Source organism: Lissotriton helveticus, chromosome 2_1 (assembly GCF_964261635.1).
Source record: "Lissotriton helveticus chromosome 2_1, aLisHel1.1, whole genome shotgun sequence".
In the NCBI taxonomy this organism is placed as follows: Eukaryota; Metazoa; Chordata; class Amphibia; order Caudata; family Salamandridae; genus Lissotriton; species Lissotriton helveticus.
The window spans coordinates 348,020,734-348,043,591 of NC_136059.1; the positions used below are offsets into that span (position 1 = coordinate 348,020,734).

Genomic DNA, 22,858 nt, shown 5'->3' on the forward strand with positions numbered 1-22,858 from the left:
TTTCATTACATTCACAATATAAAACCAGAAGACATTAACACAATCCCGTTAGTTATTTGGCAAAGTGCAAGTGCTTATCTTTCTATTCAAATTGTTAAGAACACGTTTGTTGAGATACCTGGTTACAATATCATTTTCCTAGCTAAAACCCTGATAGCGCTTTAACTTGCTATGGAATAATCTCTCCCACTCTGCTGAATGGAAAGCACAAAAGACAGACTATCAGTTAGTCTGCACGGTATGACATCATAATGGGTGCTACAATTTAAAACTAGAACAGCCTAATTAAAAAATAGAGAACCCTAAAAGGAGGCAAATTCTTTTTAGGAAAGCACGATTTTTCAGAAAAGTATAATGTTTTGGTCCATCTTAAGGAGCCTACAACTAGAAAGGGTCTCTTAATGATTTTACATTCAATCCATTAATTACATTGATGGGTCAACTGTGGCCTTGCCGTGCAGGTAATACTTATTTAGTTTACTCCCCATCGGCTTGCCGTAAGAGTCTTCACTAGAAACATGTATCCTCATAGTTATTGGTTGTTCTTAGCAGGTTGCAGCCCCCTTTCTACATATGGGTGTCCTTCTATTTGTTACTTCATTAGTAATGTCAGTTAAGAAGTCAGTGGTACTCAGAAATATGATGTCACTCGTGATGTCATTTATGGTTTAATTTGTCATGTAATTTGTGACATCATGTGTATAATCATTAGCACTACAGTGGGGGGAGTTATACTTGGTAGCTAACTATAAGCAGTGAATGTTAATGGCTTGTAGTTGTTTAATTGGAACCATAATGTCCATCCATATGAAGCATTTAGGGAAATGTTTTGGACTTTGTGATGTGAGCAAAAAGATGCACAATGTTAGTAGCAAACAGTTTTCAGTGACTTTCTTTGGTTTTGTTATGGTTTATGTTTCCTCTTGCCAAGAGACCCATGGGCACTGGTCATGTTGCATAGCAACCCCAGCACTCACCCCCCACTCCAGACACAACATTTGGCTGTTGGTGCAGAGAATCAAATCCATGCTCATTTCATTGAACTCTCACTCATGCTTTAAAACGTATGGAGCTGCGTGCTGCACAGGCACTGGAACTGGCTTGGTGCCCCTCAGAGCTATTAAGCGCAATATAAATGTGATTACAATACCATATAATTCAACCCCAGGCCATTATCTTATTTGAAAACTTTGCAATGGGGTCGTTTCTTTAGAAATCCTTTGTGAATGAACCACCCTCCTATTGCCCAAGAAGGGCATTTATCTACAGTCTTCAGAATTGAAAGTACCTACTGACTGCTCACTTAACAACTTGAAAGCACTCATACTTCTCTGCTAATGGCTGGAAAAGTTCAAATTTTCATTCTGTGAGTAAGAACGTTTCGCAAGTCATGATGTCTGTATCATAATTTCAAATGGAAGAGGGAGGGGTGGGGAAGAGAAAGATGTAACTCACAGAAAAGTTTTCTAAAACATTCACACAGGGTGAGGGAGCATACGTGGAGAACGAAAATAGCCTGAGTTGTGCAAAAATGAGGAGGTCAAGATTTGAGGGGTGGTAGTGAAAACCCTGGCTTAATTTAAGGAAGTTAAATGTTAATTAACATTCTTTCATGGAATGTGAACGGCCTTAGAGTTAAGAGTCGTACGCTGAAAATCATGGAGTATTTAAAAACAATAGATAGTGAAATTATAATACTACAGGAAACTCATCTATTAAAGGAGGAATGGGCGGAAATTATCAAGAAGCAAAGGTGGGTGGATACATATGTGTGTAACGAGCAAGTATGCTGCGTCAAGGGGGTGGCTATCCTTTTTAAAACATCACTTAGAGCCAGGATAGAATCAGTTATTACAGACACAAAAGGGAGATGGTCTATTGTAAAAGTTAGAATGCATAACAAAACAGATATTTTAGCAGGATATTACGGCCCTAACGTGGATGAACCTGCACCCCTACAGATGTTGTATACACACCTTTTAGAAGTCTCAGCTATGATAATTTTGGGGGGAGATTTTAATCTACTAATAAACCCTAGAGAGGATAAACTACCCATTAGAAAGTCATCAATACACCTAGAATGAGAGGGTGCTTAAAACTCAAAATCAAGTATTTGGGGTTAGTCGACGTTTGGAAAGCAAAGGGAGACAAAACACATCGATATACATTCCAAAATAAAAAGCACGGCCACGCTTCCAGGATAGACTTTTTTCTAGTAGACAGGGACCTGGTTAATAATATTAAGAAGGTAGAGCACCTACTTTCACACCTGTCCGATCATTCTGCAGTCCGTTTGCAGATAGAGATTGAGAATAACCATTTAACCCAGAGATGGAAGTAGATCGAACTACATTAGCAGATTCACAAGACAAGGAAAAGCTGAAAGCAGATTCTGAACAATTTTTCTTACTAAATAGAGATGGAACCACTCGCATGTAACGCATATAAAGCTGTCATTAGGGGAAAACTACTTAGTTTAGCGACTCTCAAGCTCAAGAGCACAAGGAATACCATTAGCCAACTAGAAAAAAGAAATACAAAGTCTAGATACCGCAATAGCGAGGGGTATAAACATACACAAAGTTAACAAATTAACAAAAGAAATAAAGGGGAAGTAAGAGGCACTGTCTGACATCTTAGACTCCATGGTTAGATGTAAATGGGAAGCAAGTAAGCTTTCCTATTGTGAGTACGGTGAGCGTTGCGGTAAAATGCGTGCCTGAAAAATTAAGACGGACCAAATCCGGAATAAGATCTCAACCACCCAGGTTGAAAGCCAGAGTGACCCTAGCACTGAGGATTCCAAGATTGAAAAGACATTCTCAATAGATCAACTATTAAAACCAGGGAAAGATCCAAAAAGATGTGATTCATACAGACCTATATCACTTTTAAATAGCGATTATAAAATCTATACCCTAATCTTGGCAAAGAGGCTGAGCACCTAATACATCAAGATCAAAAAAGCTTCATTAAAGGTAGACAGATACAAGAATTGACACATGAGATGATTGGTGCAATTAATGTGGCAATACATGAGAAGATACCCCTTTGACCTATCTCCTTCAATGCAGCTAAAGCCTTCAATAGTGTTAGTTGGCCGTTCTTACATGCAGTATTGGGAAAATATGACCTGGGGAAAACTTTCCTGGGGGCCGTAAAATCTTTATATAAAAACCTAACTGCTAGGGTTTTGATAAATGGCAACCTCTCAGAGAAGATAAACATCAAGGGCCCAATTCACAGAACTAATCTGAGACAAAATCCTCAACACACTACTTTTGGTATTCACAGAAGGCATTTAGTAGTAGTAAAGTTAGTATTTTGTCTTAAGTTAGGATTGTGTCTTAAGTTAGGATTTTGTCTTAAATTCGTATTTAATCTTAAATTAGGATTTTGTCTTAAATTAGCATTTTGTCTTAAATTAGGATCTTAAGTTAGGATTTTGTCTTGTTAGGATTTTGTATTAAGTTAGGATTTAGTCTTAAATTAGGATTTTGTCTTAAGACCAAAACTTAAAACAAAATCCTAATTTAAGACAAAATATTAATTTAAGACAAGAATCTAACTTAAGACAACATCCTAACTTAAGACAAAATACTAACTTTACCACTACTAAATGCCTTCTGTGAATACCAAAAGTAGTAAGTTTAGGATTTTGTCTCAGATTAGCTCTGTGAATCGGGCCCACAGAAGTGAATTAAAAAAAAAGTTCATTCACTGGTCATCTAAAAGGGACATAGGAGAACAATTAGGGAAGGGAAAACAGAGGTAAATCGAGGGTGCTGACAATGACAACAAAAATGACATAGGTGAAGGATCTTATACAGATGCAAACTAGTACGAAAAGTGTGGGAGTCAAAAGAAACGATGCTGCCAGACAATAGTCTGTGGATCACATGAAAGTTTATAAGGTACTGCCTCATATGACCTGGAAATCAAATACCAGTCCTGTGTGTTTTAGACCTAACCCAGGACGTTTCTGTACTCTGTGATTGTAGTTCGCACTTTCTCCATGTGCAATGTTTCCTAACTCCTTAACTCTTTTTGTGAGGTGTTTCCCACCAATCCGACACTATCTCAGAATTCTCTGGCTCCTAACCTCCTATAAAGAAGGGTGGTTTGCCACTCTTGTTTCCAAGGAGCAGGCGAAATTTAGCTTTAAGTTACCCAATTCTTGTTTGATTCTCTTTTAGTTCACTCTAGAATTAACCCCTACATTCAAGGTCATTAACAGGGTTAGAATAATTTGAACTGCATGCAGAAAACAAAGGGGCATATTTACAAAGTAAGTGGCGAGGCATGTCGTTAAGCCTAGAAGGCTAACTACACACTCCGTTACTTTAGAAAAGCAGGGCAGCACCACATTTACCAGAATATGGCGAGGCTCTGCATTTCCCCTTGTGCTGGCACAAAATTTAGCTGCCTAGCACCAATGCAGGCACCCTTGCACTATAGTGCAAAGGTGCCTGTGTTGCCTGTTTTGAACGGATTGATTGTTTATGGGCAGGAAGGTGTACCTTCCTGCCCATAAACAATCTTTAAAGGGCGTTTTGTAACTTATATTTGTGCTGCTCAATGCAGCACACATAGAAGTTGCAAAGCTGATTCTTTCAAATGATTGTTTATGTGCACGAAAGGATACCTTCCTGCACATAAACAATCATTGTTCAACACATAAAACTTGGGGGTCTGATAAGAGAGTTAGATAAATACTCTCATCTCTTAAGGCTCTAAGCCCTACAGGTGCTCGTTGAAAAACTTACAGAGTCCTACGTCAAATATAATATACTGCCCAACGCATTTTCCTCCCAGCAAAAGTGGGTGAGACCCAAGGTCCACAGATGGATTCCCATCAATGTCTTGTAAGTGATCTTATAGTCTTCTCATTTGTGAAAATATTTTCTAAGAACAGAGGCCCTGATGAAGCCATAGGAGGTGGTTTGTTCCCCACTTTTGGCAGAAACATGTCTGCCCACTTGCAGCTATTTGTTTAAACTGCATCGTTTTGCACTGTTCTGTTTTTTTTAAACGAAAGAAACATACAGTTATTAAAGTTTTTCACTGTATGTTCTCTATTCTAATTTTAATCTCATACCTTTTTCACTTTGTTTCACTGCACTTTAATCCCATTGAGTGATCCCAAGCATGGTCTACCGAGTGATAGCGGGCTCTGTTCCCTGTCCTTGAAGGTGGGGTGTAAAGTATCTCAATGATCTAGAGATGCCCCATCCCAACCTTTTGGATGACCAAATGAGAAGACTATAAGATCACTTACAAGAGGAATCCATCTCTGGACCTTGGGTCTCACCCACTTTTGCTGGGAAGAAAATGCGTTGGGCAGTATATTATATTTGATGTATGACTCTGTACGTTTTTCAACGAGCACCTGTAGGGCTTAGAGCCTTAAGAGATGAGAGTATTTATCTAACACTCTTATCAGACCCCCAAGTTTTATGTGTTGAACAGTATGTTTAATAGGGGATGATAGCTTGGGCAGGTCTTAAAAATTCCCTCAGACCCTACACTACCTGTTTTGTGATTATCCATAAACAATTATTGGCATTTTGCTTTTTCCATGTGTGCTACAGAACATACAAAAATTAGGAGAAATTAAACATTTCTCCTCCTGCACTAGGGTAAGACCTGGTTTTTCCTAGGTCTTAATTTTACTGCTGCCCCATACTGAGTTCCTTAACTTTATAGATCAAAAAGTAGGCAATGAATGGTCCTGGGGTTGTTGCCTCTTTCAGAGTGATCTAAAGGCACTCATTGCGCTCTTGCAATATGTTACTGCTACCTACTTTTACTCCACCCAATTATTCACCCATATTTTCCATCAATAGTTCGGCATACCAGGTTGTCATTTTTACCACGCTTGTCTCAGTACCTTCCTGTACTCATATATTATCCTTATATTGAAAGACCTGATATATTTTTGAGGTCCTCACATTTGCAAGTTGAGAAATCCATCTGAACGTCAGAGTTGGCCGCTCTTGCTTTTGCTTGCTTTTCTAATCAGGATAGTCTTGTAACCATTGCCTTGTGCCTGTCCTTGAATGACTCCAGCTGCACATCTAAGTCCTCCACTTTTTATGCCAGTGCATCTATCATGGAACCTTGCTCTACTATCATATTTATAATGCCTTTGATTTCTATCAGGGTACATTTAAACATGAACTTAGTGTAGACAATACTGCTCTTGACAGTTGGAATAATCTGCCTTGACAGGGAACTGAACTTTATAGTCTATGCTTACCCAACTGAGACTTGTACTTTACAGTTGAGAGATGGATTGAGTCTGCTATATTTATTAGAAAATAAAACTTGTATATCTTTAACACAATTTACTCCTAAGGCTTAAGAATTGATTGCACATATTAAGGCTTCTCAGGGATAGTCAGCCCTGTAAATGTTTTTTTAAGAATGCTGTTGATCGTCTGAGGGGATTCACTTTCTGCCTTGTAGGTGATTTGAGAGGTGATCTCCCTTAGGCCCCAGACTTTTTTGGAACGCTCTAGGGTCACCCTCTCTCATTTGCTCTTGTACTTGCAATTGCCAGGCTTTTTTATTTGATTCCTCCCTAATTTGCAGTAATTGCTGGTGCTTCCGCAACTTACATAGTGAGTTGCATTGATGAAGAGTTGATGGAAGAAGACGCTGCAAGAGTTCTGCAAGACATCTGCATCTTGTCTACTTCAGAAAGGGATTGGTTTTAATTGTTACTCATTCCTTTCTTCTCAGTATTTAACAAGATAATGTGTCTTCTACTTTTCTACCTGCCTGTGTGGGATCTTGCTCAGCCTCCATAATGTTTCTTCTGCCGTGTGTAATTTCTTGAGTGTCTCTTATGTCAGAGACTTCATGGGCGAGATCCAATCTATTTGAGTTGACTGATGTGGTATACTACTGCTAGATTACTAATGTGTACCATTAGTCCCCTGCCATGGACTCCTCCCACTCTGACTCCTTTCAGAGCTACATGTGATGACTTAAGGCTTTTGGCTACTCATTTACTGATTATCTCCTTTTTTGAGTTAGTATCCACCATATAACGTTACGAAACAAGACAGAGACAGAAACACAAGAGCTGGAATAGGAGCAATGTGCCCAAACGACTGCTGACCTCAACCACGTCTTGTACTGGTCTTAACCACTTGTATTTTTAAATTGCTAATAGTATATGTCTAAATAAGCCCCCTTTGCCAATGCTATATAATGAAGTTCCGCTTAATCAGTTAATTGGTAATTCAGTTTTAGTTGCTTTGCCTCCTCATTGCCACCAGTCACAGCTCATGCCTTTGTAAATCTCGTATAAGCTTGTGAATTAATATATTTTTCCTTCAGTTATGTTGTCCCTTACCATTGTAAAGTGGTTAAAAAGTCATTTCAATGAATTCCACATACTTTGTTGCAGCTCACCTCCTTGTTCCATGTCCTGTGGTACTTTTTTTCATGCTGCTTAGTTGCAGTTTCAATAGATTGAGTGCCTGGCAATAATAATGTATCCACATACAATGAAAAGTACAATACAATGCATACTTCTCCCAGTGTATTTACTTGCAATCGAATCCCTAGAGCCTGACTGGGAGATGCCATTGGCATCTTCTTTCTTCTCGCCCTAAACTTCCAAGAATCCTCTAGGAAGGATTCCTGAGAATTACATCCGCCCAAACTAAGATGGCTACCTTTCTATTGTTGCTCTTAGGATATTTACAATATGTTCTCGCCGCACCACTTATTGGGGTAATTTTTGTTTTTAAAGGTATAAAAGAGGTTAGATTCTTCTTACGCCTCACTTCACAATTCTTCTCTACTGTTGGAGTGTTTCCTTGCTCCTGCCTACTCCTAGAATCATTGTCTTCCTTGTCTAGTGGTTTCAATAATGTTCTTTGCTGCCTTCTCTAGTCTCCTGGGTTTCTCTTCATTCCCCCTTGTCATCATGGAGCCATATTAACATAGTTTGAGGTATTTTGCCTTTAGGCTTTTATCTCCCTGGGGCTCCTTATGTGGCGGGACTATCTAGTTATGCACTTTAAGTGTCACCGACATCGTGGCTACTGGAAGTGGTTGCTCTTACCGCTGGCAGACCAAGACTATTAAAAACTGGGCTACAAGATCTTTCCACCATACCGAGCCTACCGTCAAATGTTCTCCTCCTGAGAGACCTGACAATATACCCTTTCTTGCACAAGGTAAGCACCAAGTAGTGCTGCTACTGTGGTGAGTTTCAGCCACTTTCAAAGGTCCAGTAACCTACTCAGAGTTTCACGCCTCCACAGCTCAATTAGGGTCTTCCTGTCACGTTCATAAAAATGCTGACATGTTCCTAGAGCTGAAACCCAGACTAATTGGCATGGGGCCCCATGTTCATTACTCCTTGAGTTGTCAGAGGTAGGTTGGAGTGTCAGTGGAGGTTAGGCAGGGCACTGTCTCGCAGCCTCGTTACTGGCCAACATTGTACTATGGAAAATTGTGTATGGAAACACCATTCTATGTGTAATTGAGAAGAGCAGAACTCCACCCAGGCCATATTTAATTATTGTTCTTATTTCCCCCATCCCATTTTCATGGTGTTGCTAACACCTTGAAAAACTGTATTATATTGTCTATCATACAAAGGGCCTCGCTTAGTGTTGGGTGCCAACTGAAAGAGCCATTACTTCCCCAGCAGGAGAGATGGTTCTGCTGTAGGATCCTCTATAATTTAGTTGCAAAGTCAATCAACTGATATTGGGTTTTCCATGTGTTTCTACGCTTGCAAATCCCACACACGAATCGTCGCCTAAAAATGTGAAAAACCTGGATCCTGAGTAGAGCACCTGTGAGGAACATGGCATTTCCCTTTGGCAACAGAAAGATAACATTAAACAGCTTCCTGATTTGCAGTTTCTCATCTGATATCTTTGTTACAAAAAATTATGACAATAATAAAACGCTTTCTACCGTACACCTGATTAAACATATGATCTAGTATTTCTTAAGTCTGCTGTCTTGCATGTGATAATTTAAAATAAAACAGTAAATGTGGCATCTTTGAATTAATTGTATAGGGCACCCTAAGGTTCGGCTAATGGTTACCCATGGTGGAATGAACAGTTTGATGGAATCCATTTATCACGGCGTTCCTGTTTTGGGGATTCCCCTCTTTGGAGATCAGTTTGACAATATAGTTAGAGCCGTGGCAAAACAAATCGGTATTGCAATTCCTGCAGAGCAGCTTACCATGAAGAGATTTGCGATGTCAATGAAGCAACTCATAGAAGATCCAAGGTATGTCAAATGTGTTACAGATTGTAGTGCTCAGACCTACATTGCTGTTTGATAATTCAGAATGCATTCTACAGTTTGTCCACGAAACAAATAATATTAGATAATATAATTTATCAGCAATAATTCCATATATTTACTCAACAGAGATATATAGCTCATTTAGACGGATGCAGGAGATATTGCCTTTTTTTCCGACCATTTGACATAGATTACAGGGAACATTACCTAGCCTGGGTGAATTTGTTGATGAACATAAATGTGGGTGTGAGCTTGGAAATGCCTTTGTGGGGATTGTCTTTCCTGACCACATCTAAACCTCTCAATGGGCCCTGAGGAAACACAGGCATTCCAATGTACCAGTCACAGTGGAAAAAACAGACATGCTGTTTATCATAAATCTCCACTGAACTTACACAGAGGGAATTCATATAAGGAACACAACATTAACTGACAGGGAAAGGCGTTTAAGGGAGTTCAATTCACCCTTTCGCCTTAGAGAGCACACAAGGAAATGTTAAAGAGCATGAATGGGGTTTTTATTAGAAATCATTCAAGTGGAGAGTATATACAAAATCTTACACCGATAATGAAAGCATTGTGATGATTACAAATTAACACAGTTTTTGAGTTTTTTAAATTCCCTTCCTACTAGGTTCTGGCTCATAATCATTAGCACTGAAGGGGCTGTAACCGTGATGGGTGCATCATATTTGTTGCATAGCTGAAACATTAAATAAAGCAGTTAGTTGCCCATTAGGACACATTTTGTTTATGGGCATCCATTGTGTTTCCAGTCTGAAACCTTGGTGTGAAAATAGAAAGCACCCTAGATGTGTCTATGGCTAGGTTCTTTTAAGAGCTCTCAAGTTTCAATATTGATTACCCATAGGTGGGTGACATTTGCCAAGGAACACAGTGCCACCCTGCTATTAATATACACATAAAAGGTGCCTTGTAACATCTTAAAATGGTCCGATTTAGGAGCAAAAAACCATGAGATCAATAAATCTTCCCTGAAAATCTCAGTTATTTCTGAATAGAGATGGCGGAAGGTACAAGTGTTAATAAGCAGGCCAACAAGATCCTTAGGTGAGATCTATGTATACCAGGAAATGGCACAAAGAAATGGACATTGTTGATGAGTCTTGTACGTGCTGTCGAGGGGGCCTTAATCTCTCATCTGTGTACTGTTCTTTTGTCCATTTTACGAACTGGCTTGAACCAAATGGAAATGCTGTAGTCCTTGCAATTTTTCACAATAGGACACACCTAACCCTGCACTCCCAAAAGACAAGGCGATAAAACAAGACCCGGCACTCTCTTGAGGTGAGGCAAGAAAACAAATTCAGGTGCATTTAAAGTGAAACACATGTTTATTAATTCAATATTTTAGAAATCAAGGCAAAATATATCAGTGAATGCAGACTCCCACATATCAAGTAACTCAAGTGCTAAACCAGAACAAAATGTAGCATATATACATGTACCAAAGAGCAAAGAAACATAGAAATTATGTACACAAAGTAGGGAATACCTCACTAATCGATCTTGCAACATCCTTGCCAATTCAAGCTGGAGAAGCCCTTCAACAGCCCAGGAAGGAGTTCGATCGGGACCCAAGTTCCATCTGTTTCACAGCAGTGCGTCTACTCTTTGAATGAGATTCTACCTGCCACCCCCCCCCTGAAGACCTCCAGCTTTAACACCTTAACTCAACGTGAGGCGAAGGGTCTAGAAGCCTTGCCCCCTTTCTTCTGTTGGAAAAAAACGATCTGACCGTACTGGTTTGTGTTAAGGTCAAGATAGAAGCTGGCTAGGCTCCTGTATTTAGACTCCGAGACAGAGCTGTACATTCCACACATTCCCTGAAAGGTACCAAGCACACATCCCACACAACATGTTCCAGTTCACTCTGATCGGTGAGGTGAAAAACAAGTAAAGAGCGAAAACATGCCCTCCCCACTTTGCAGCTGCGTGCGAGCACAGAAAATGGAGTATGTTACACAAGATGGAGTCAATTATGCTTAATTGAGCCAATGGTCAATATATCATTCTTACTATCAGTACATTCCACCCTTTGACCATTCATAACATATCAGTCTAAGATCTACTGCTTTAGGTGGAAGCATAGATAAGTGATTAGGTACACACTGGATACAACAACATAATGACCTCAAGATACATATTGTTAATGCTATTCCACCTAGAACAAGCGAAGTGTATCAAAATCCGGCAACCACCCAAACAACCAATCCCACCATCCTTTTTCTACATCCTGCTTGACATCTGTAGCTAACTTGTGTAAAGCTTCAATGTGGGATTGAATTGATTTAGAATGATCTGAAAGATTAAAGTAACGAATTTCCTCAAAGTCTGAACATCCATGATCATGTTTCAAGAGTAATAAATCAATTGCGGCTCTGTTATGTAATATAACTTTTCTTGCCCCAGCACATCTAATAATAATTCTGCTAAAGCAACTGATGTATGATTAATAGTTTTTCACCATCAAACATGCTAATTTACTAACAGCCCTAGAATTATAAATGGTTAGGCCTGGAATTCCTACTATTGAAGCAGCTAAACTAATATATTCAGACTTAGATAATAAATGAATTTCCGAATCACAATGTGCACTGAGTTGAACAGCTTCTCTCGTATACCGGACACATGATGATGGATCTAATGGGAACATCATGAGGCCTAAACTGCTGGAATATACGTATATATAACATTACCACATGAGAATAACCATCCAACAGGCAATTTAACATGCCTGAAATGACTGGCAGCAGATACTACATTTTTGCGCATTATGTTGTTTTGCACATTTTTGCATGTACTTTCATTTCTAATTTTGCATAGAGTTTGTTGTTCCCACATCATTTTTGATTCAGTTCTTTCAAGTCGTATTTGAGCACATTTACCAATGGTAATGGGTTCACAACTCAAATTATAGCAAATGTCGCCTTCAGAGATGTTGAACGTTATCACTTGTGTTAGATTTTTCCAATCATCATCAGTAGTTTCTGGACAAAATCGGCCAAACTCATAGGGTGACAAGTGAGTATTCACACCATATTCCTCCACTGCCTCGTCTGCATTTGTGACATTGAATGTCTGCCACAGCACATTGTAAATAACACAAAAGGGGAGAGAGAGTTTCAAGAGGGATTCGTTCTCCCTAATGATATATGTATAAACAAGAAGAATCCACTATTATAATGGAGGGGTTTCCCTACAATGTTTGGGAGCACCCAGTGGTGGTAAAATACCCCTCACACACCAAAAGGACCCTTGGTGTCATGCTTCATCATTGGGGTCTTCGCACCCCTCTACGGGATGCGGCGTGCTGCGACCTACGATTACGCGAGAGCACTTTATAAAAGACTATGTGTGGTGTGTGTGAGGGTTTATGTTCTTATGTGCGTGAGTGGTGAGGTTATCGACGAGTGATGTTTAAAAAGGGCCTGGTTCGTGGGGTAGACGCAAAAATAATTTTAATGGGCCCCCGGGCTAGCACTGTCAAAAAGGGGAAAGAAGCGGAGGTGTGTTATGCAGGTGAATGTGCATCACCTCCTGTGTGTGTGTGTCAACATGTTTCGGAGTCGGAACTCCTTCTTCAGGACGGGGTACACAAATCCCCACCTTACTCACGTTTCTCTACTCTTTAAAAAAAGTGTCAGGCCGAGTCAGCAGTGCTGTTGATTTGCGCAGTCGGCTGGCCACTTCAGAGTAAGGGGCACAAGGTCCCTCCTGACCCCACTCGAACACGACTAAACACACTCCAGTGAGTGCAAGTAGAGCACAGACACGCCATGCTGTGATCTAAAAGATCAGAGAACAAACAAGTATTATTCATTCTCACAAGTAACATTTTTCAGCAGGCACATGTTCCTATTTTTCCTGCCCTCGCTTCATGATTAACAGGACATTGTCCTTTCCTGTTGCAATAACCTCTGCCTGTTCTGGGGAACTATTTAGAGATTCTACCCACACCTTGGCTCCTGGATTCTAGTCAGTAGAGCTAGACCCTCCTTCCCCAGGCACAGTGAGAAGGGCTGGGGCAGTCCCCTTCTTGACTATCTCTCCGTATACTGGCATGATCACTATTTGAGCAACTCTCAAGGTTGTCTGTCTCCAGGTTGTATTATCAATTCAGCATCTTTTCTATTCAGTAGGATGACCTTGATTTCACCTTAATAGTCTGCACAATGACCCCTGCCAGCACTTGATTGTGCTTTAGAGCCAATCCAGATCGATCAATCAGGCCAAAGTGCTCTGGGGTAATCAGAATTCCCACTCCTGTCTCAAGGAGTGCTAAATCTCTTGGTTTGAGTCTGTGCAGTTTCAAAGCATGCAGATCAAGACCTGCAGCCTCTGTTGTCGCCCGGTATGGAGCCAAAGCTCCAGGAGCTGTCTCGCAATAGAGAATGGTATTAATGGCTACATAATGTTGAATCTGCAAGGCTGGGGTTAACATTCGCATCAAAGGGGTTTCTGCATTTGATATGGGTCTATTGTTCAATATTTGCAGTGCCTCATTTAAATGATCTCTCCAATTTTTCAGTGACCCATCAGACAACTTTCTCAATTGATTTTTCAACAATCCATTCATGGGTAATACGGAATATGAAAGACCCACTCAATGTTGTGTTGTACACAATAATCCTGCACCAAGTTGCCTTTGAAATGAGACACATTGTCACTTTGAATCTGTAATGGAATTCCATAATATAAGATCAGCAAGTCTAACGTTTTCAATGTGTTCAACTGAGCAGCACGTTTACATGGAAATGCTATCAAATATCCAGAGTCCGTGCACACATATTGACATCCTCCATTAGTTGTCAGGGGCCCAAAGTAATCAATTTGCCTAGCTGGCCTCTCCCTATCTGTGGGACTGGTCTATGTTGGGTATGCTGACAAATAGGACATTGTGAGATCGCAGTTTTAATCAGATCTAGGGGATTGTGTATACCTCTATTCTTTGTCCACCTGCTAGTAATCTTTTCTCCACAGTATCCGCTCTTCTGATGTGGCCATTTCACAATCCCAACCAGGTCAGAATCTTGCGTTGCCACCTCGGCCTCCGAAATCTTCGCTTTTTCATCTGTGAGGGGATAAAACCAGCGGTAGAGTGAATTGATGGAAAAATGAGCATCTACATGATACACGGTAACTGTGCTTTGTGGTAACATGGTCCAGATGTCTTTCCACAGTTCCTTACCACACACTTCCTTTGAATGTATCATACAGTTGTGGGAATGCTACGTGGGAAGCCATGTGTTTAATCCATTGGCGGTGGACCACGAGTCAGTGTATATATGACATTTTTCTGGCAATTCTTGTTTCAAAGCTTTATACACAGCATATAGTTCTGCGAACTGTATACTCTTTCCCTCTGCAGTAGTGGTCAATAATTTCTTGGTCACAGGATTGTAAGACACCACTTTCCTTTTTTTTTTTGAACAATTTTTATTTGAATTTCAAATTTATTACACACCTCACTACCCCCACCCCCGGAGAACAGGTACCCATCATTTTTTATTACATCATAAACATTAATGAGCATAGTCAGTTTTAAGAAAGAAAAGACATACATACAGATGAAAAAATATCATATTTGCAGCAAATGACCAGTGTGTATTATTCCCATAATCATTCCTCCTGGCTCCAAGCTAACAGTGGCGCCCAAATCTTCATGCCCCTATTCCGCTTATCCCTCCCTTTGTTTCTATAGATGGCAACCTCCAGGCTGCAAGTCGCAAGCAGCCTAGCTCTCCATTCTAGAAACGATGGTGGTAACGGATCTATCCATGCTGATGCGACGCACAGCCTGAAGACGGCCATCGCTACAAAAATCAGCCCTTGTATTTGGTTTGATCGGGCCATGCAAGATGTACCCAGCACAACTTCTTCAGTTGTAATGTTAACCCTACAGTGTGCGATACCCGAGAGGAAGTCAGAAACTTCTGATAATACTTTAGCTAGAGTAGGGCATGAGGCGAACATATGAATTATGTCAGCTGCGGGGAGTGCACATCGTGGGTAGATTGTACCTTTCCCGGTCCTCCATTTTGCTATTTTTTCAGGAGTTTAATAAAGTGAGAAGAACATTTTAAAGAATTGTGCCTGGAGTTTCATGGACATTAGGCAGGTGAGTGACATTTCGTAAGCATCGAGGGCAATTTGAGGAGAAACGCCGAGCCTAGTCTGCCATGCCACCTCTTGTTTATCCATATCATCTGGTAATAATAAATTCAGCCCTGCATATATCTCACCGATTCTTGGAGGTTTTGCTAGTCTTAGTTATCTATAATTTGACAAGGTTGAAATTTGATGCGGTCACCCACTTTCTTTAATATAAAGTCCCTCACCTGGAGAAATTTTTAAAAATCCCTATTCGTCAAATTAAAATCTGCTTTCAATACATCAAATGATTTAATTCCATTTGTTGAAAAGAAACCCCCGAGCTGTTTAACCCCTAATTCAATCCATTTCTGCATATATACATCCTGGAATATTTCTGGAAGATCCGTATTCTGTGACCTACTAGTTTTTTAACATTTCCCCATACTTTGACAACACTAACAATAGTCTTAAATTTCACTTTTTTAAAATAGTCGTCATTTATATGACGCCACAGACAGCCAGCGCTTCCATCCCCCAAGATCAGTTCTTGCGGAGTAGGTGTGTTGCGACCATCCTAGTTAGCCATTAGAAGGCTAACACTGTATTTCAGCACTGAAGCCCAATAATATAGTTTAAAATTGGTTAGTGACCATTCACCTCGTTCTCTAGGTAGGTTAATCCAGCTAAGTGCTCTACGTGGTCTATTGTATCCCCACACAAAGCGTGAAAACATTGTATCTATGTTTTTAAAAATTAGTGGGGAGAATTCTAAACATATAGCTCGAAAAAAGTATAAAACTTAGGAAAAAATAACATCTTGACAACATTAGTTCTACCCCCAATAGTTAGATGTAAATTATGTAGCCGGAGTAGTTCTTTCTTGGTACGATATATAAGGGGCTCGATATTATCATCCACGATATTTTCAATTTTAGCGCTAATACTAACCCCTAAATATGTCGCCTTATCAATTATCCTCGGGTCGTTCATCGTGATTTTATTGTTAAGTACTATCTGAGTTTTACTAGAGTTCAATTTATATCCTGAAACTCTACCAAAATCATGGGCTTCTTTTTCTATCCATTTTATAGCGTTATTAGGGTCCCCTGTAACAATGGCTATGTCGTCTGCATATGCCAGGCATTTTTTTGTCCAAATCCGGTACTTTGATTGGGGGATTAAGACATTATTTTCTAGTCTATGTATAAATGCGTCAATATAAATTGCGAACAGGAGGCGCGAGTATGGGCAACCCTGTCTTGTACCCCTAGTGATAGCAAAGCTTTCAGAAAGAATCCCATTAATCAAAACAAGGGCACTAGGGTTTACATAAAGCCGTTTGATTGCTGTTATATATTTTTCTCCATTCCCACAGTTTGACATGGCTGCCAACAGGAATTTCCAGGAGACCCTATCGAACGCCTCTTCCGCGTCCAGCAGTATAAGCGCCATAGGGTCTCCTGTCACTCCCGTGTAATCAAAAAAATAAATAGCTCTTTGTATGTGATCGGTTGTGGATCGTCCAGGAACGAACCCATGTTGCCGTTCCGAAACTATTTTATGAATAATGGGTACCAGCCGTGCTGCCAGTATTTTAGAGTACATTTTCAAGTCCCCATTCATCAAAGTAATGGGGCGATAAGAGCCCATTTCTTTAACATCCTTATCCTTGTTAGGAAAAACATTTATTTTAGCCAATGACCATGACCTTGGTAGGTTCCCTCCCTGAAAAATATATTGAAAGAGTGATGTTATAATGGTCCTAAGTTGTGTAAGACACTACCTTCCAGTGCCTTTTAGCCCCTACATACCTGGCTGAACCATTAGTAAACCACACATGCTTTCTGTCCTCTAAGGACAATTCTTCAAATGGCTTACCCCGCTTCAGAGGAAACTCCTGTATCTCAGGTACATCATGCAACACCTCTGTATCTCCCATTGGGGCTGGCGCCACCTGTTCATGCAACACTGCAGTGCGTTTGGGACCTACTCAGGCCCTATCCTGTATGTACCACTTCCAATTGATTTGGCTGGCCTCTTGCACATGTCCTATTCTGTGAGTCTTAGGGGAACTCATTACCCATTGCATAATTGGAATCTCAGGTCTCAAAATCACATTGTGCTCTAGGGTCAATTGCTCAGTATCCACCAGGGCCCAATAACATGCAAGCAACTGTTGTTCAAAGGGAGTGTACCGCTCTCCAACATCTGGCAATTTCTTTGTCCAAAATCCTAAAGGCACCCTCATTTTCCTTGCTTCTAACACAGACTCCAATTAGCATACAGTCCTTGCACTGTCACATTCAGCTCAACATCCCCCTCCCGCACTGGCCACAAATCCAAAGTGCACTGATTAGCCTCTTTTGCTAATTCAAATGCAATTTGCTAATTCTCTCCCCAATCAAATGCATTTTTCTTTCACGTAACTTTGTACAAAGGGGCCAAAATCTGACTCAAGTGAGGGATGTGCTGTCTCCAAAAACCAAACAACCAATAAACCTCTGGGCTTCCTTCCTATTTCGTGGCTCAGCAAATTCTGTGATCTTTTGTTTGACCTGGGGCACCACCTCTCTGAGTCCCTGATGCCACTAAATACCCAAAAACTTCACACTTTGAGAGGGTACTTGTACTTTGGTGGGATTTATCTCCCACCCTTTGCTCTGAAAATGCTCCACAATCCTTTCCAGCTGAATCTGAACCTGCTCTTGTGTCTCTCCCTGTATCATCACGTCATCAATGTAATGGCAAAGCTGTACCCCAGGAATAACTGGCATCTTATCTAAGTGCTCCGCCACCAGCCGGTGACAGATGGTGGGACTATGTAAGTACCCTTGGGGCAAATTTCTGAACGTGACTTGCCTACCATTCCACGAGAAAGCAAATTGCTCTTGACACTCAGATGTTATTGATATAGAAAAGAAAGCATTGGCAATGTCAATAGTCGCATACCAACTCCCAGGATGCTTCTGTATTTTCTCAATTAAAGTAACAGTATCTGGGACAGCGGCAGTCAAAGGAGGTGTGTGCTTGTTCAATTCATGATAATCAACTGTCATGCGAAAAGTATTGTCACTTTTATGCAGAGGCCACACAGGGTTATTCCAGGCAGTAGTGATTGGAGTCACCACCCCTGCCTCTATCAAGTCCTGTATGGTTGCACTGATCTCCTCATGCCCTCCTGGAATTCTGTACTGTTTCAAATGAATTACCTTAGTAGCCTGGGGCACCTTCACTGGAGGAATCTTCAAGCAACCCACCCTTATAGCGCAAATTGAAATGTACTTCTTTGATCCAAATTGATTGTACCCATCCTCTAAATACCGAGTCATTCCCTTCAAGAAATCAATACCAATATTATATTTAGAGAGAGGCACAATCAATACAGTGTACTCCCTTTTTGATATTCTCCCTATTTTCATTTGGACCTTTGTCTCCACTGCTGGTGTCTCTTTTCCACCTACGCCTGTAATTGTGAAATGCTGTCCTTTAAACTTTTTGGGATTTCCATATATGTAAGTGGCCTCCGCTCCGTTATCTACTAGGGCTCGGGCCCTCTGAACATTACAGTGTTTCCAATGAATTTCTATGTCAACATAAGGTCTATTGTCTTTGCCAGCCCATCTCTGTACCGGAGCTTGACCTATTTGCTAATCTGCTTTCAATCTATCAACCCTGGCCCAGGTCAAATCAGGGAACAATCGATCATACCCTCGAGGGAGGAATTCCTCCTCCCTTCAGTTCTCACCAATCATTCATTTTCTGAATCTCTACCTTCCTCCATACTAAAATGGGCAGCACTCTCACCTTCCTTTTCCTCCTGATTCACCTCTGGCTTTCTTTGCATTTTATTCTGTTTATTCAGTCTCCTGCGTCCTTGCTTTTTGTCCAACCCCCTTTTCCGATACATTTCTCATGGACTTTTAGTCTCTATTCCATCTATCTTCTCTTTCTCCACTCCATCCTTCAACAAAGCCAAAAACATATCTCTTTTAGACAGCCTGTTATTGTCCATTCGAGTCTCAGACCTCGAAGCTCTTTTGGGCCAGATGTAGGTAAATTCCATTTACAGATTCTAAAATACCGAATTTTACCGATTCGGTATTTCAGAATCGGTAAATGGTATGTAGGTAAGTATTCTGTAAAGTTTACTGAATCTGTAATATTCGGTAATTACCGATTCGGTAAATACTGAATCGGTAATTCCCATTTATTCCTATGGGCTTGGAGGCCCATAGGAATGAATGGGAATTATTGAATCAGTATTTACCGATTCGGTGATGGGGGAACACATTTAAGGGTGGCAGGGTGACACATTGACACCCTGTTGTGCCCCTGAATAGTGCATGGGTGCACATGTGGCACACATACATGCCCTAAGGGCATGTATGTCTGCCACATGGCACTTTTGAAAAAGGCACAAATTTGCTTTTTCAAAGGTTTTCGATATTTACCACCAACTTTTATTTGGTGGTAAATACCGAATCCTTAACCATGCAATGCACTCATTTGAGTGCTCCCTACATTTCAGATTCGGTAATTTACTGGTTCGGTATTTTAAGGAATCGGTAATATACCGATTCCTTAAATTACCGATTCGGTAAATTACCGAATCTGAAATGTAGCCACCTACATCTCAATAGCCTAATACCGGTCGGTAACGTCCGAAATTCTGTAATTTCAGCCGTTACCGACCGGTATTGGGCTACCTACATCTGGTCCTTAGTCTTTATCCAGTCCCTCAGCTCTCCCAACTCACGGACTGTCTCAATCACCTGCGCCAAAGTATTATCAGTCTGATTAATTAGCAAAGTCATCATCACTTGTTTGTAAGCATGGGGAGCCAAACAGATTATTTTATTTCGCACAGACGTCATCAACAGCCCATCCATCAACTTATGTGCATTATCCAGAAAAATAGCAGTTTTCATCACCTCCTCTTTAAGCCTCTGTATAGCATCTCTCAATGTATACCAGGGTTTATCATTCACTGGCCAGTCTGACTCTGTTGGGTATTTCTGACTGCACCCAACCACAGCCAATTATAACACGTTAGTTTGATTATTGCCCCCGTAATTCCTAAACTGCTCCTGCACTGTGGGATCAGTACTCAGTGTGCAGAATTTCATTGCATCTCCGTGATCCAACATTACCCCAGAGGCACCCATATCAAACAACCACACCATCCATGTAAGCAGAGACTCTCCAGGTCTTTGTCGGAATCTGTCTAAAATGTCATCAATCTCCTGCTGAGTAGAATCCTCCATAGAATCCATTGCACCCCCCTGTGGAAAATTTGGACCCCTCTGTATTTTCCTACAATGTATGGGCTGCACCTGAACCACTTTGCATTCTTCCGACTCACCCTGACTACTGGCTTGATCACACTCTCCTCCAGAGTCTGAAAACTCGGAAGAATCCCAAATATTTCCATCACACGTTTCAGGGTCCCAGTCAATTCCTACCTTTGCAATGGCTAAACATACTTTTCCCCTGTTAACCCTTCCCCTCCTTTTCTCGTACTTGTATTGTGCTATACGAACTGCAGCCTTTTCTGCCACAGTCTGGTAAGTTTCCAACGTATCTTGCAATAACTTATTCTATCAGGTTAACATTGTAGAGGTATTTTTGACTTCAACAAACTGTTTCATTTGCATTTTACGATAAGCACACAAGAGGATCCAGCCTCTTCGCCCTTAAGTGCTAAGCTTTTTCCCTCTTTCAACAGGCACTTTTTGCAAACACGCAACCACTTGTGCTGGCCCAGCATCAGCTAAACACACATTCCAATTTTCACTCAGTCCAGCGCAATTAGCCCACTCGTGGGCAATCGTACCGTATGGGGCTATCTCCCATTCAGGTATTTCAATTGGTATCTGGGAATCTGCCTTTGTTGTTCTAGAAAACATTTTTTTCCCCCTTTTAATTTTCTTTTTGTATCCTGACAAGTGACGCCAAATGTAGTGCTTTTAATTTTCACAATAGGACACACCTAAACCCTGCACTCCCAAAAGACGAGGTGATAAAATAAGACCCAGCACTCTCTTAAGGTGAGGCAAGAAGCCAAATTCAGGTGCATTTAAAGTGACATGTTTATTAATTCAATATTTTAGAAAGGAAGGCAAAATATATCAGTGAATGCAGACTCCCACATATCAAGTAACTCAAGTGCTAAACCAGAATAAAATGTAGCATATATACATGTAGCAAAGAGCAAAGCAATTTAGAAATAATGTACACAAAGTAAGAAACACCTCACCGATCGATCATGCAACATCCTTGCCAACTCAAGCTGGAGAAGCCCTTCGACAGTCCAGGAAGGAATTCGATCGGGACCGAAGTTCAGTCTGTTTCACTGCAGTATATCTACTCTGTGAATGAGCTTCTACCTGCCCCCGTAGACCTCCTACCTTTACTCAACATGAGGCGAAGGTTCTAGAAACCTCGCCCCCTTTCTTCTGTTGGAAAAAAACGAGCTGACCATACTGGTCTGTGTTAAGGTCAAGACAGAAGCTGGACAGGCTCCTGTATTTTGACTCCGAGACAGAGCTGTACATTCTGCACATTCCCTGAAAGGTACCAAGCATGCATCCCACACAACATGTTCCAGTTCACTCTGATCTGTGAGGGGTGAAAAACAAGTGAAGAGCGAAAACATGCCCTCCCCACTTTGCAGCTGCATGCGAGCACAGAAAATGGAGTCTGTTACACAAGATGGAGTCAATATGCTAAATGGAGACAATGGTCAATATATCATTCTTACTATCAGTACAATTGACCCTCTCTGTTGAGACCTGGGCATCAGGAAGCACCAGGAGGCAAAATCGTGTGATTCGGAGTAGTGATTGAGTTGAAAGCTGAGGTTATTCAAATTTGAGGATACATGCTGGAGAGTCTTACGAGTAATAGTGGAGACTTGTTTTGTTTACCGGAGGATTATAAACGACTGAGTTGTACATAGTGCCTAAATTGTGAGTGCAACAACAATCGTCCTGAGGATGGTCTCGGTGAAATGAGACCGAAAAGTCGACGCGGCTACACCATTTGTGTTTTCATGATGTCATTATATGTTGTATGGTTAATCAAATGTATTGCCCATACATGTGAACAGATGGTGTAAGAAACTACTGTACAACCGGTTGAACTTTGACAGTGGTAGTTTTGTGTTGACTTATACAATGTGTTTGAACTGGTGTATATGTTCCTCAAAAATCGATTTTAATGTGAATATAATGATTTTGACATATGAAAAATGAACCTTTTCCTACAGGACTGCATCATCTACAATACCGACTCAATTGCAAATGCGAATACTGAATTCTGCAGTAGAGGCCAGAGAGATTGTTCAGCAAGTGCCCACAGCCTCATGGCATTGACTTGAGCTCTACAGTTTGCAACACATGAAGCAAACAAAACGTGTGCGGAGCCTGCAATGATGAGTATAAGTGGTGCA

At 40.8% G+C, this 22,858-nt stretch overlaps 1 protein-coding gene across 1 annotated transcript in view; it reads left to right on the forward strand.

Annotated features, from left to right (window-relative positions):
- LOC144819348 (UDP-glucuronosyltransferase 3A1-like) overlaps positions 1-22,858 on the forward strand; it is a 744,338-nt gene that overhangs the window by 613,730 nt on the left and 107,750 nt on the right. Inside the window, exon 6 of the mRNA XM_078677286.1 lies at positions 9,054-9,273. Within this exon, the coding sequence (XP_078533412.1) occupies positions 9,054-9,273 (220 nt within the window). The remainder of the gene's footprint in view (positions 1-9,053; positions 9,274-22,858) is intronic.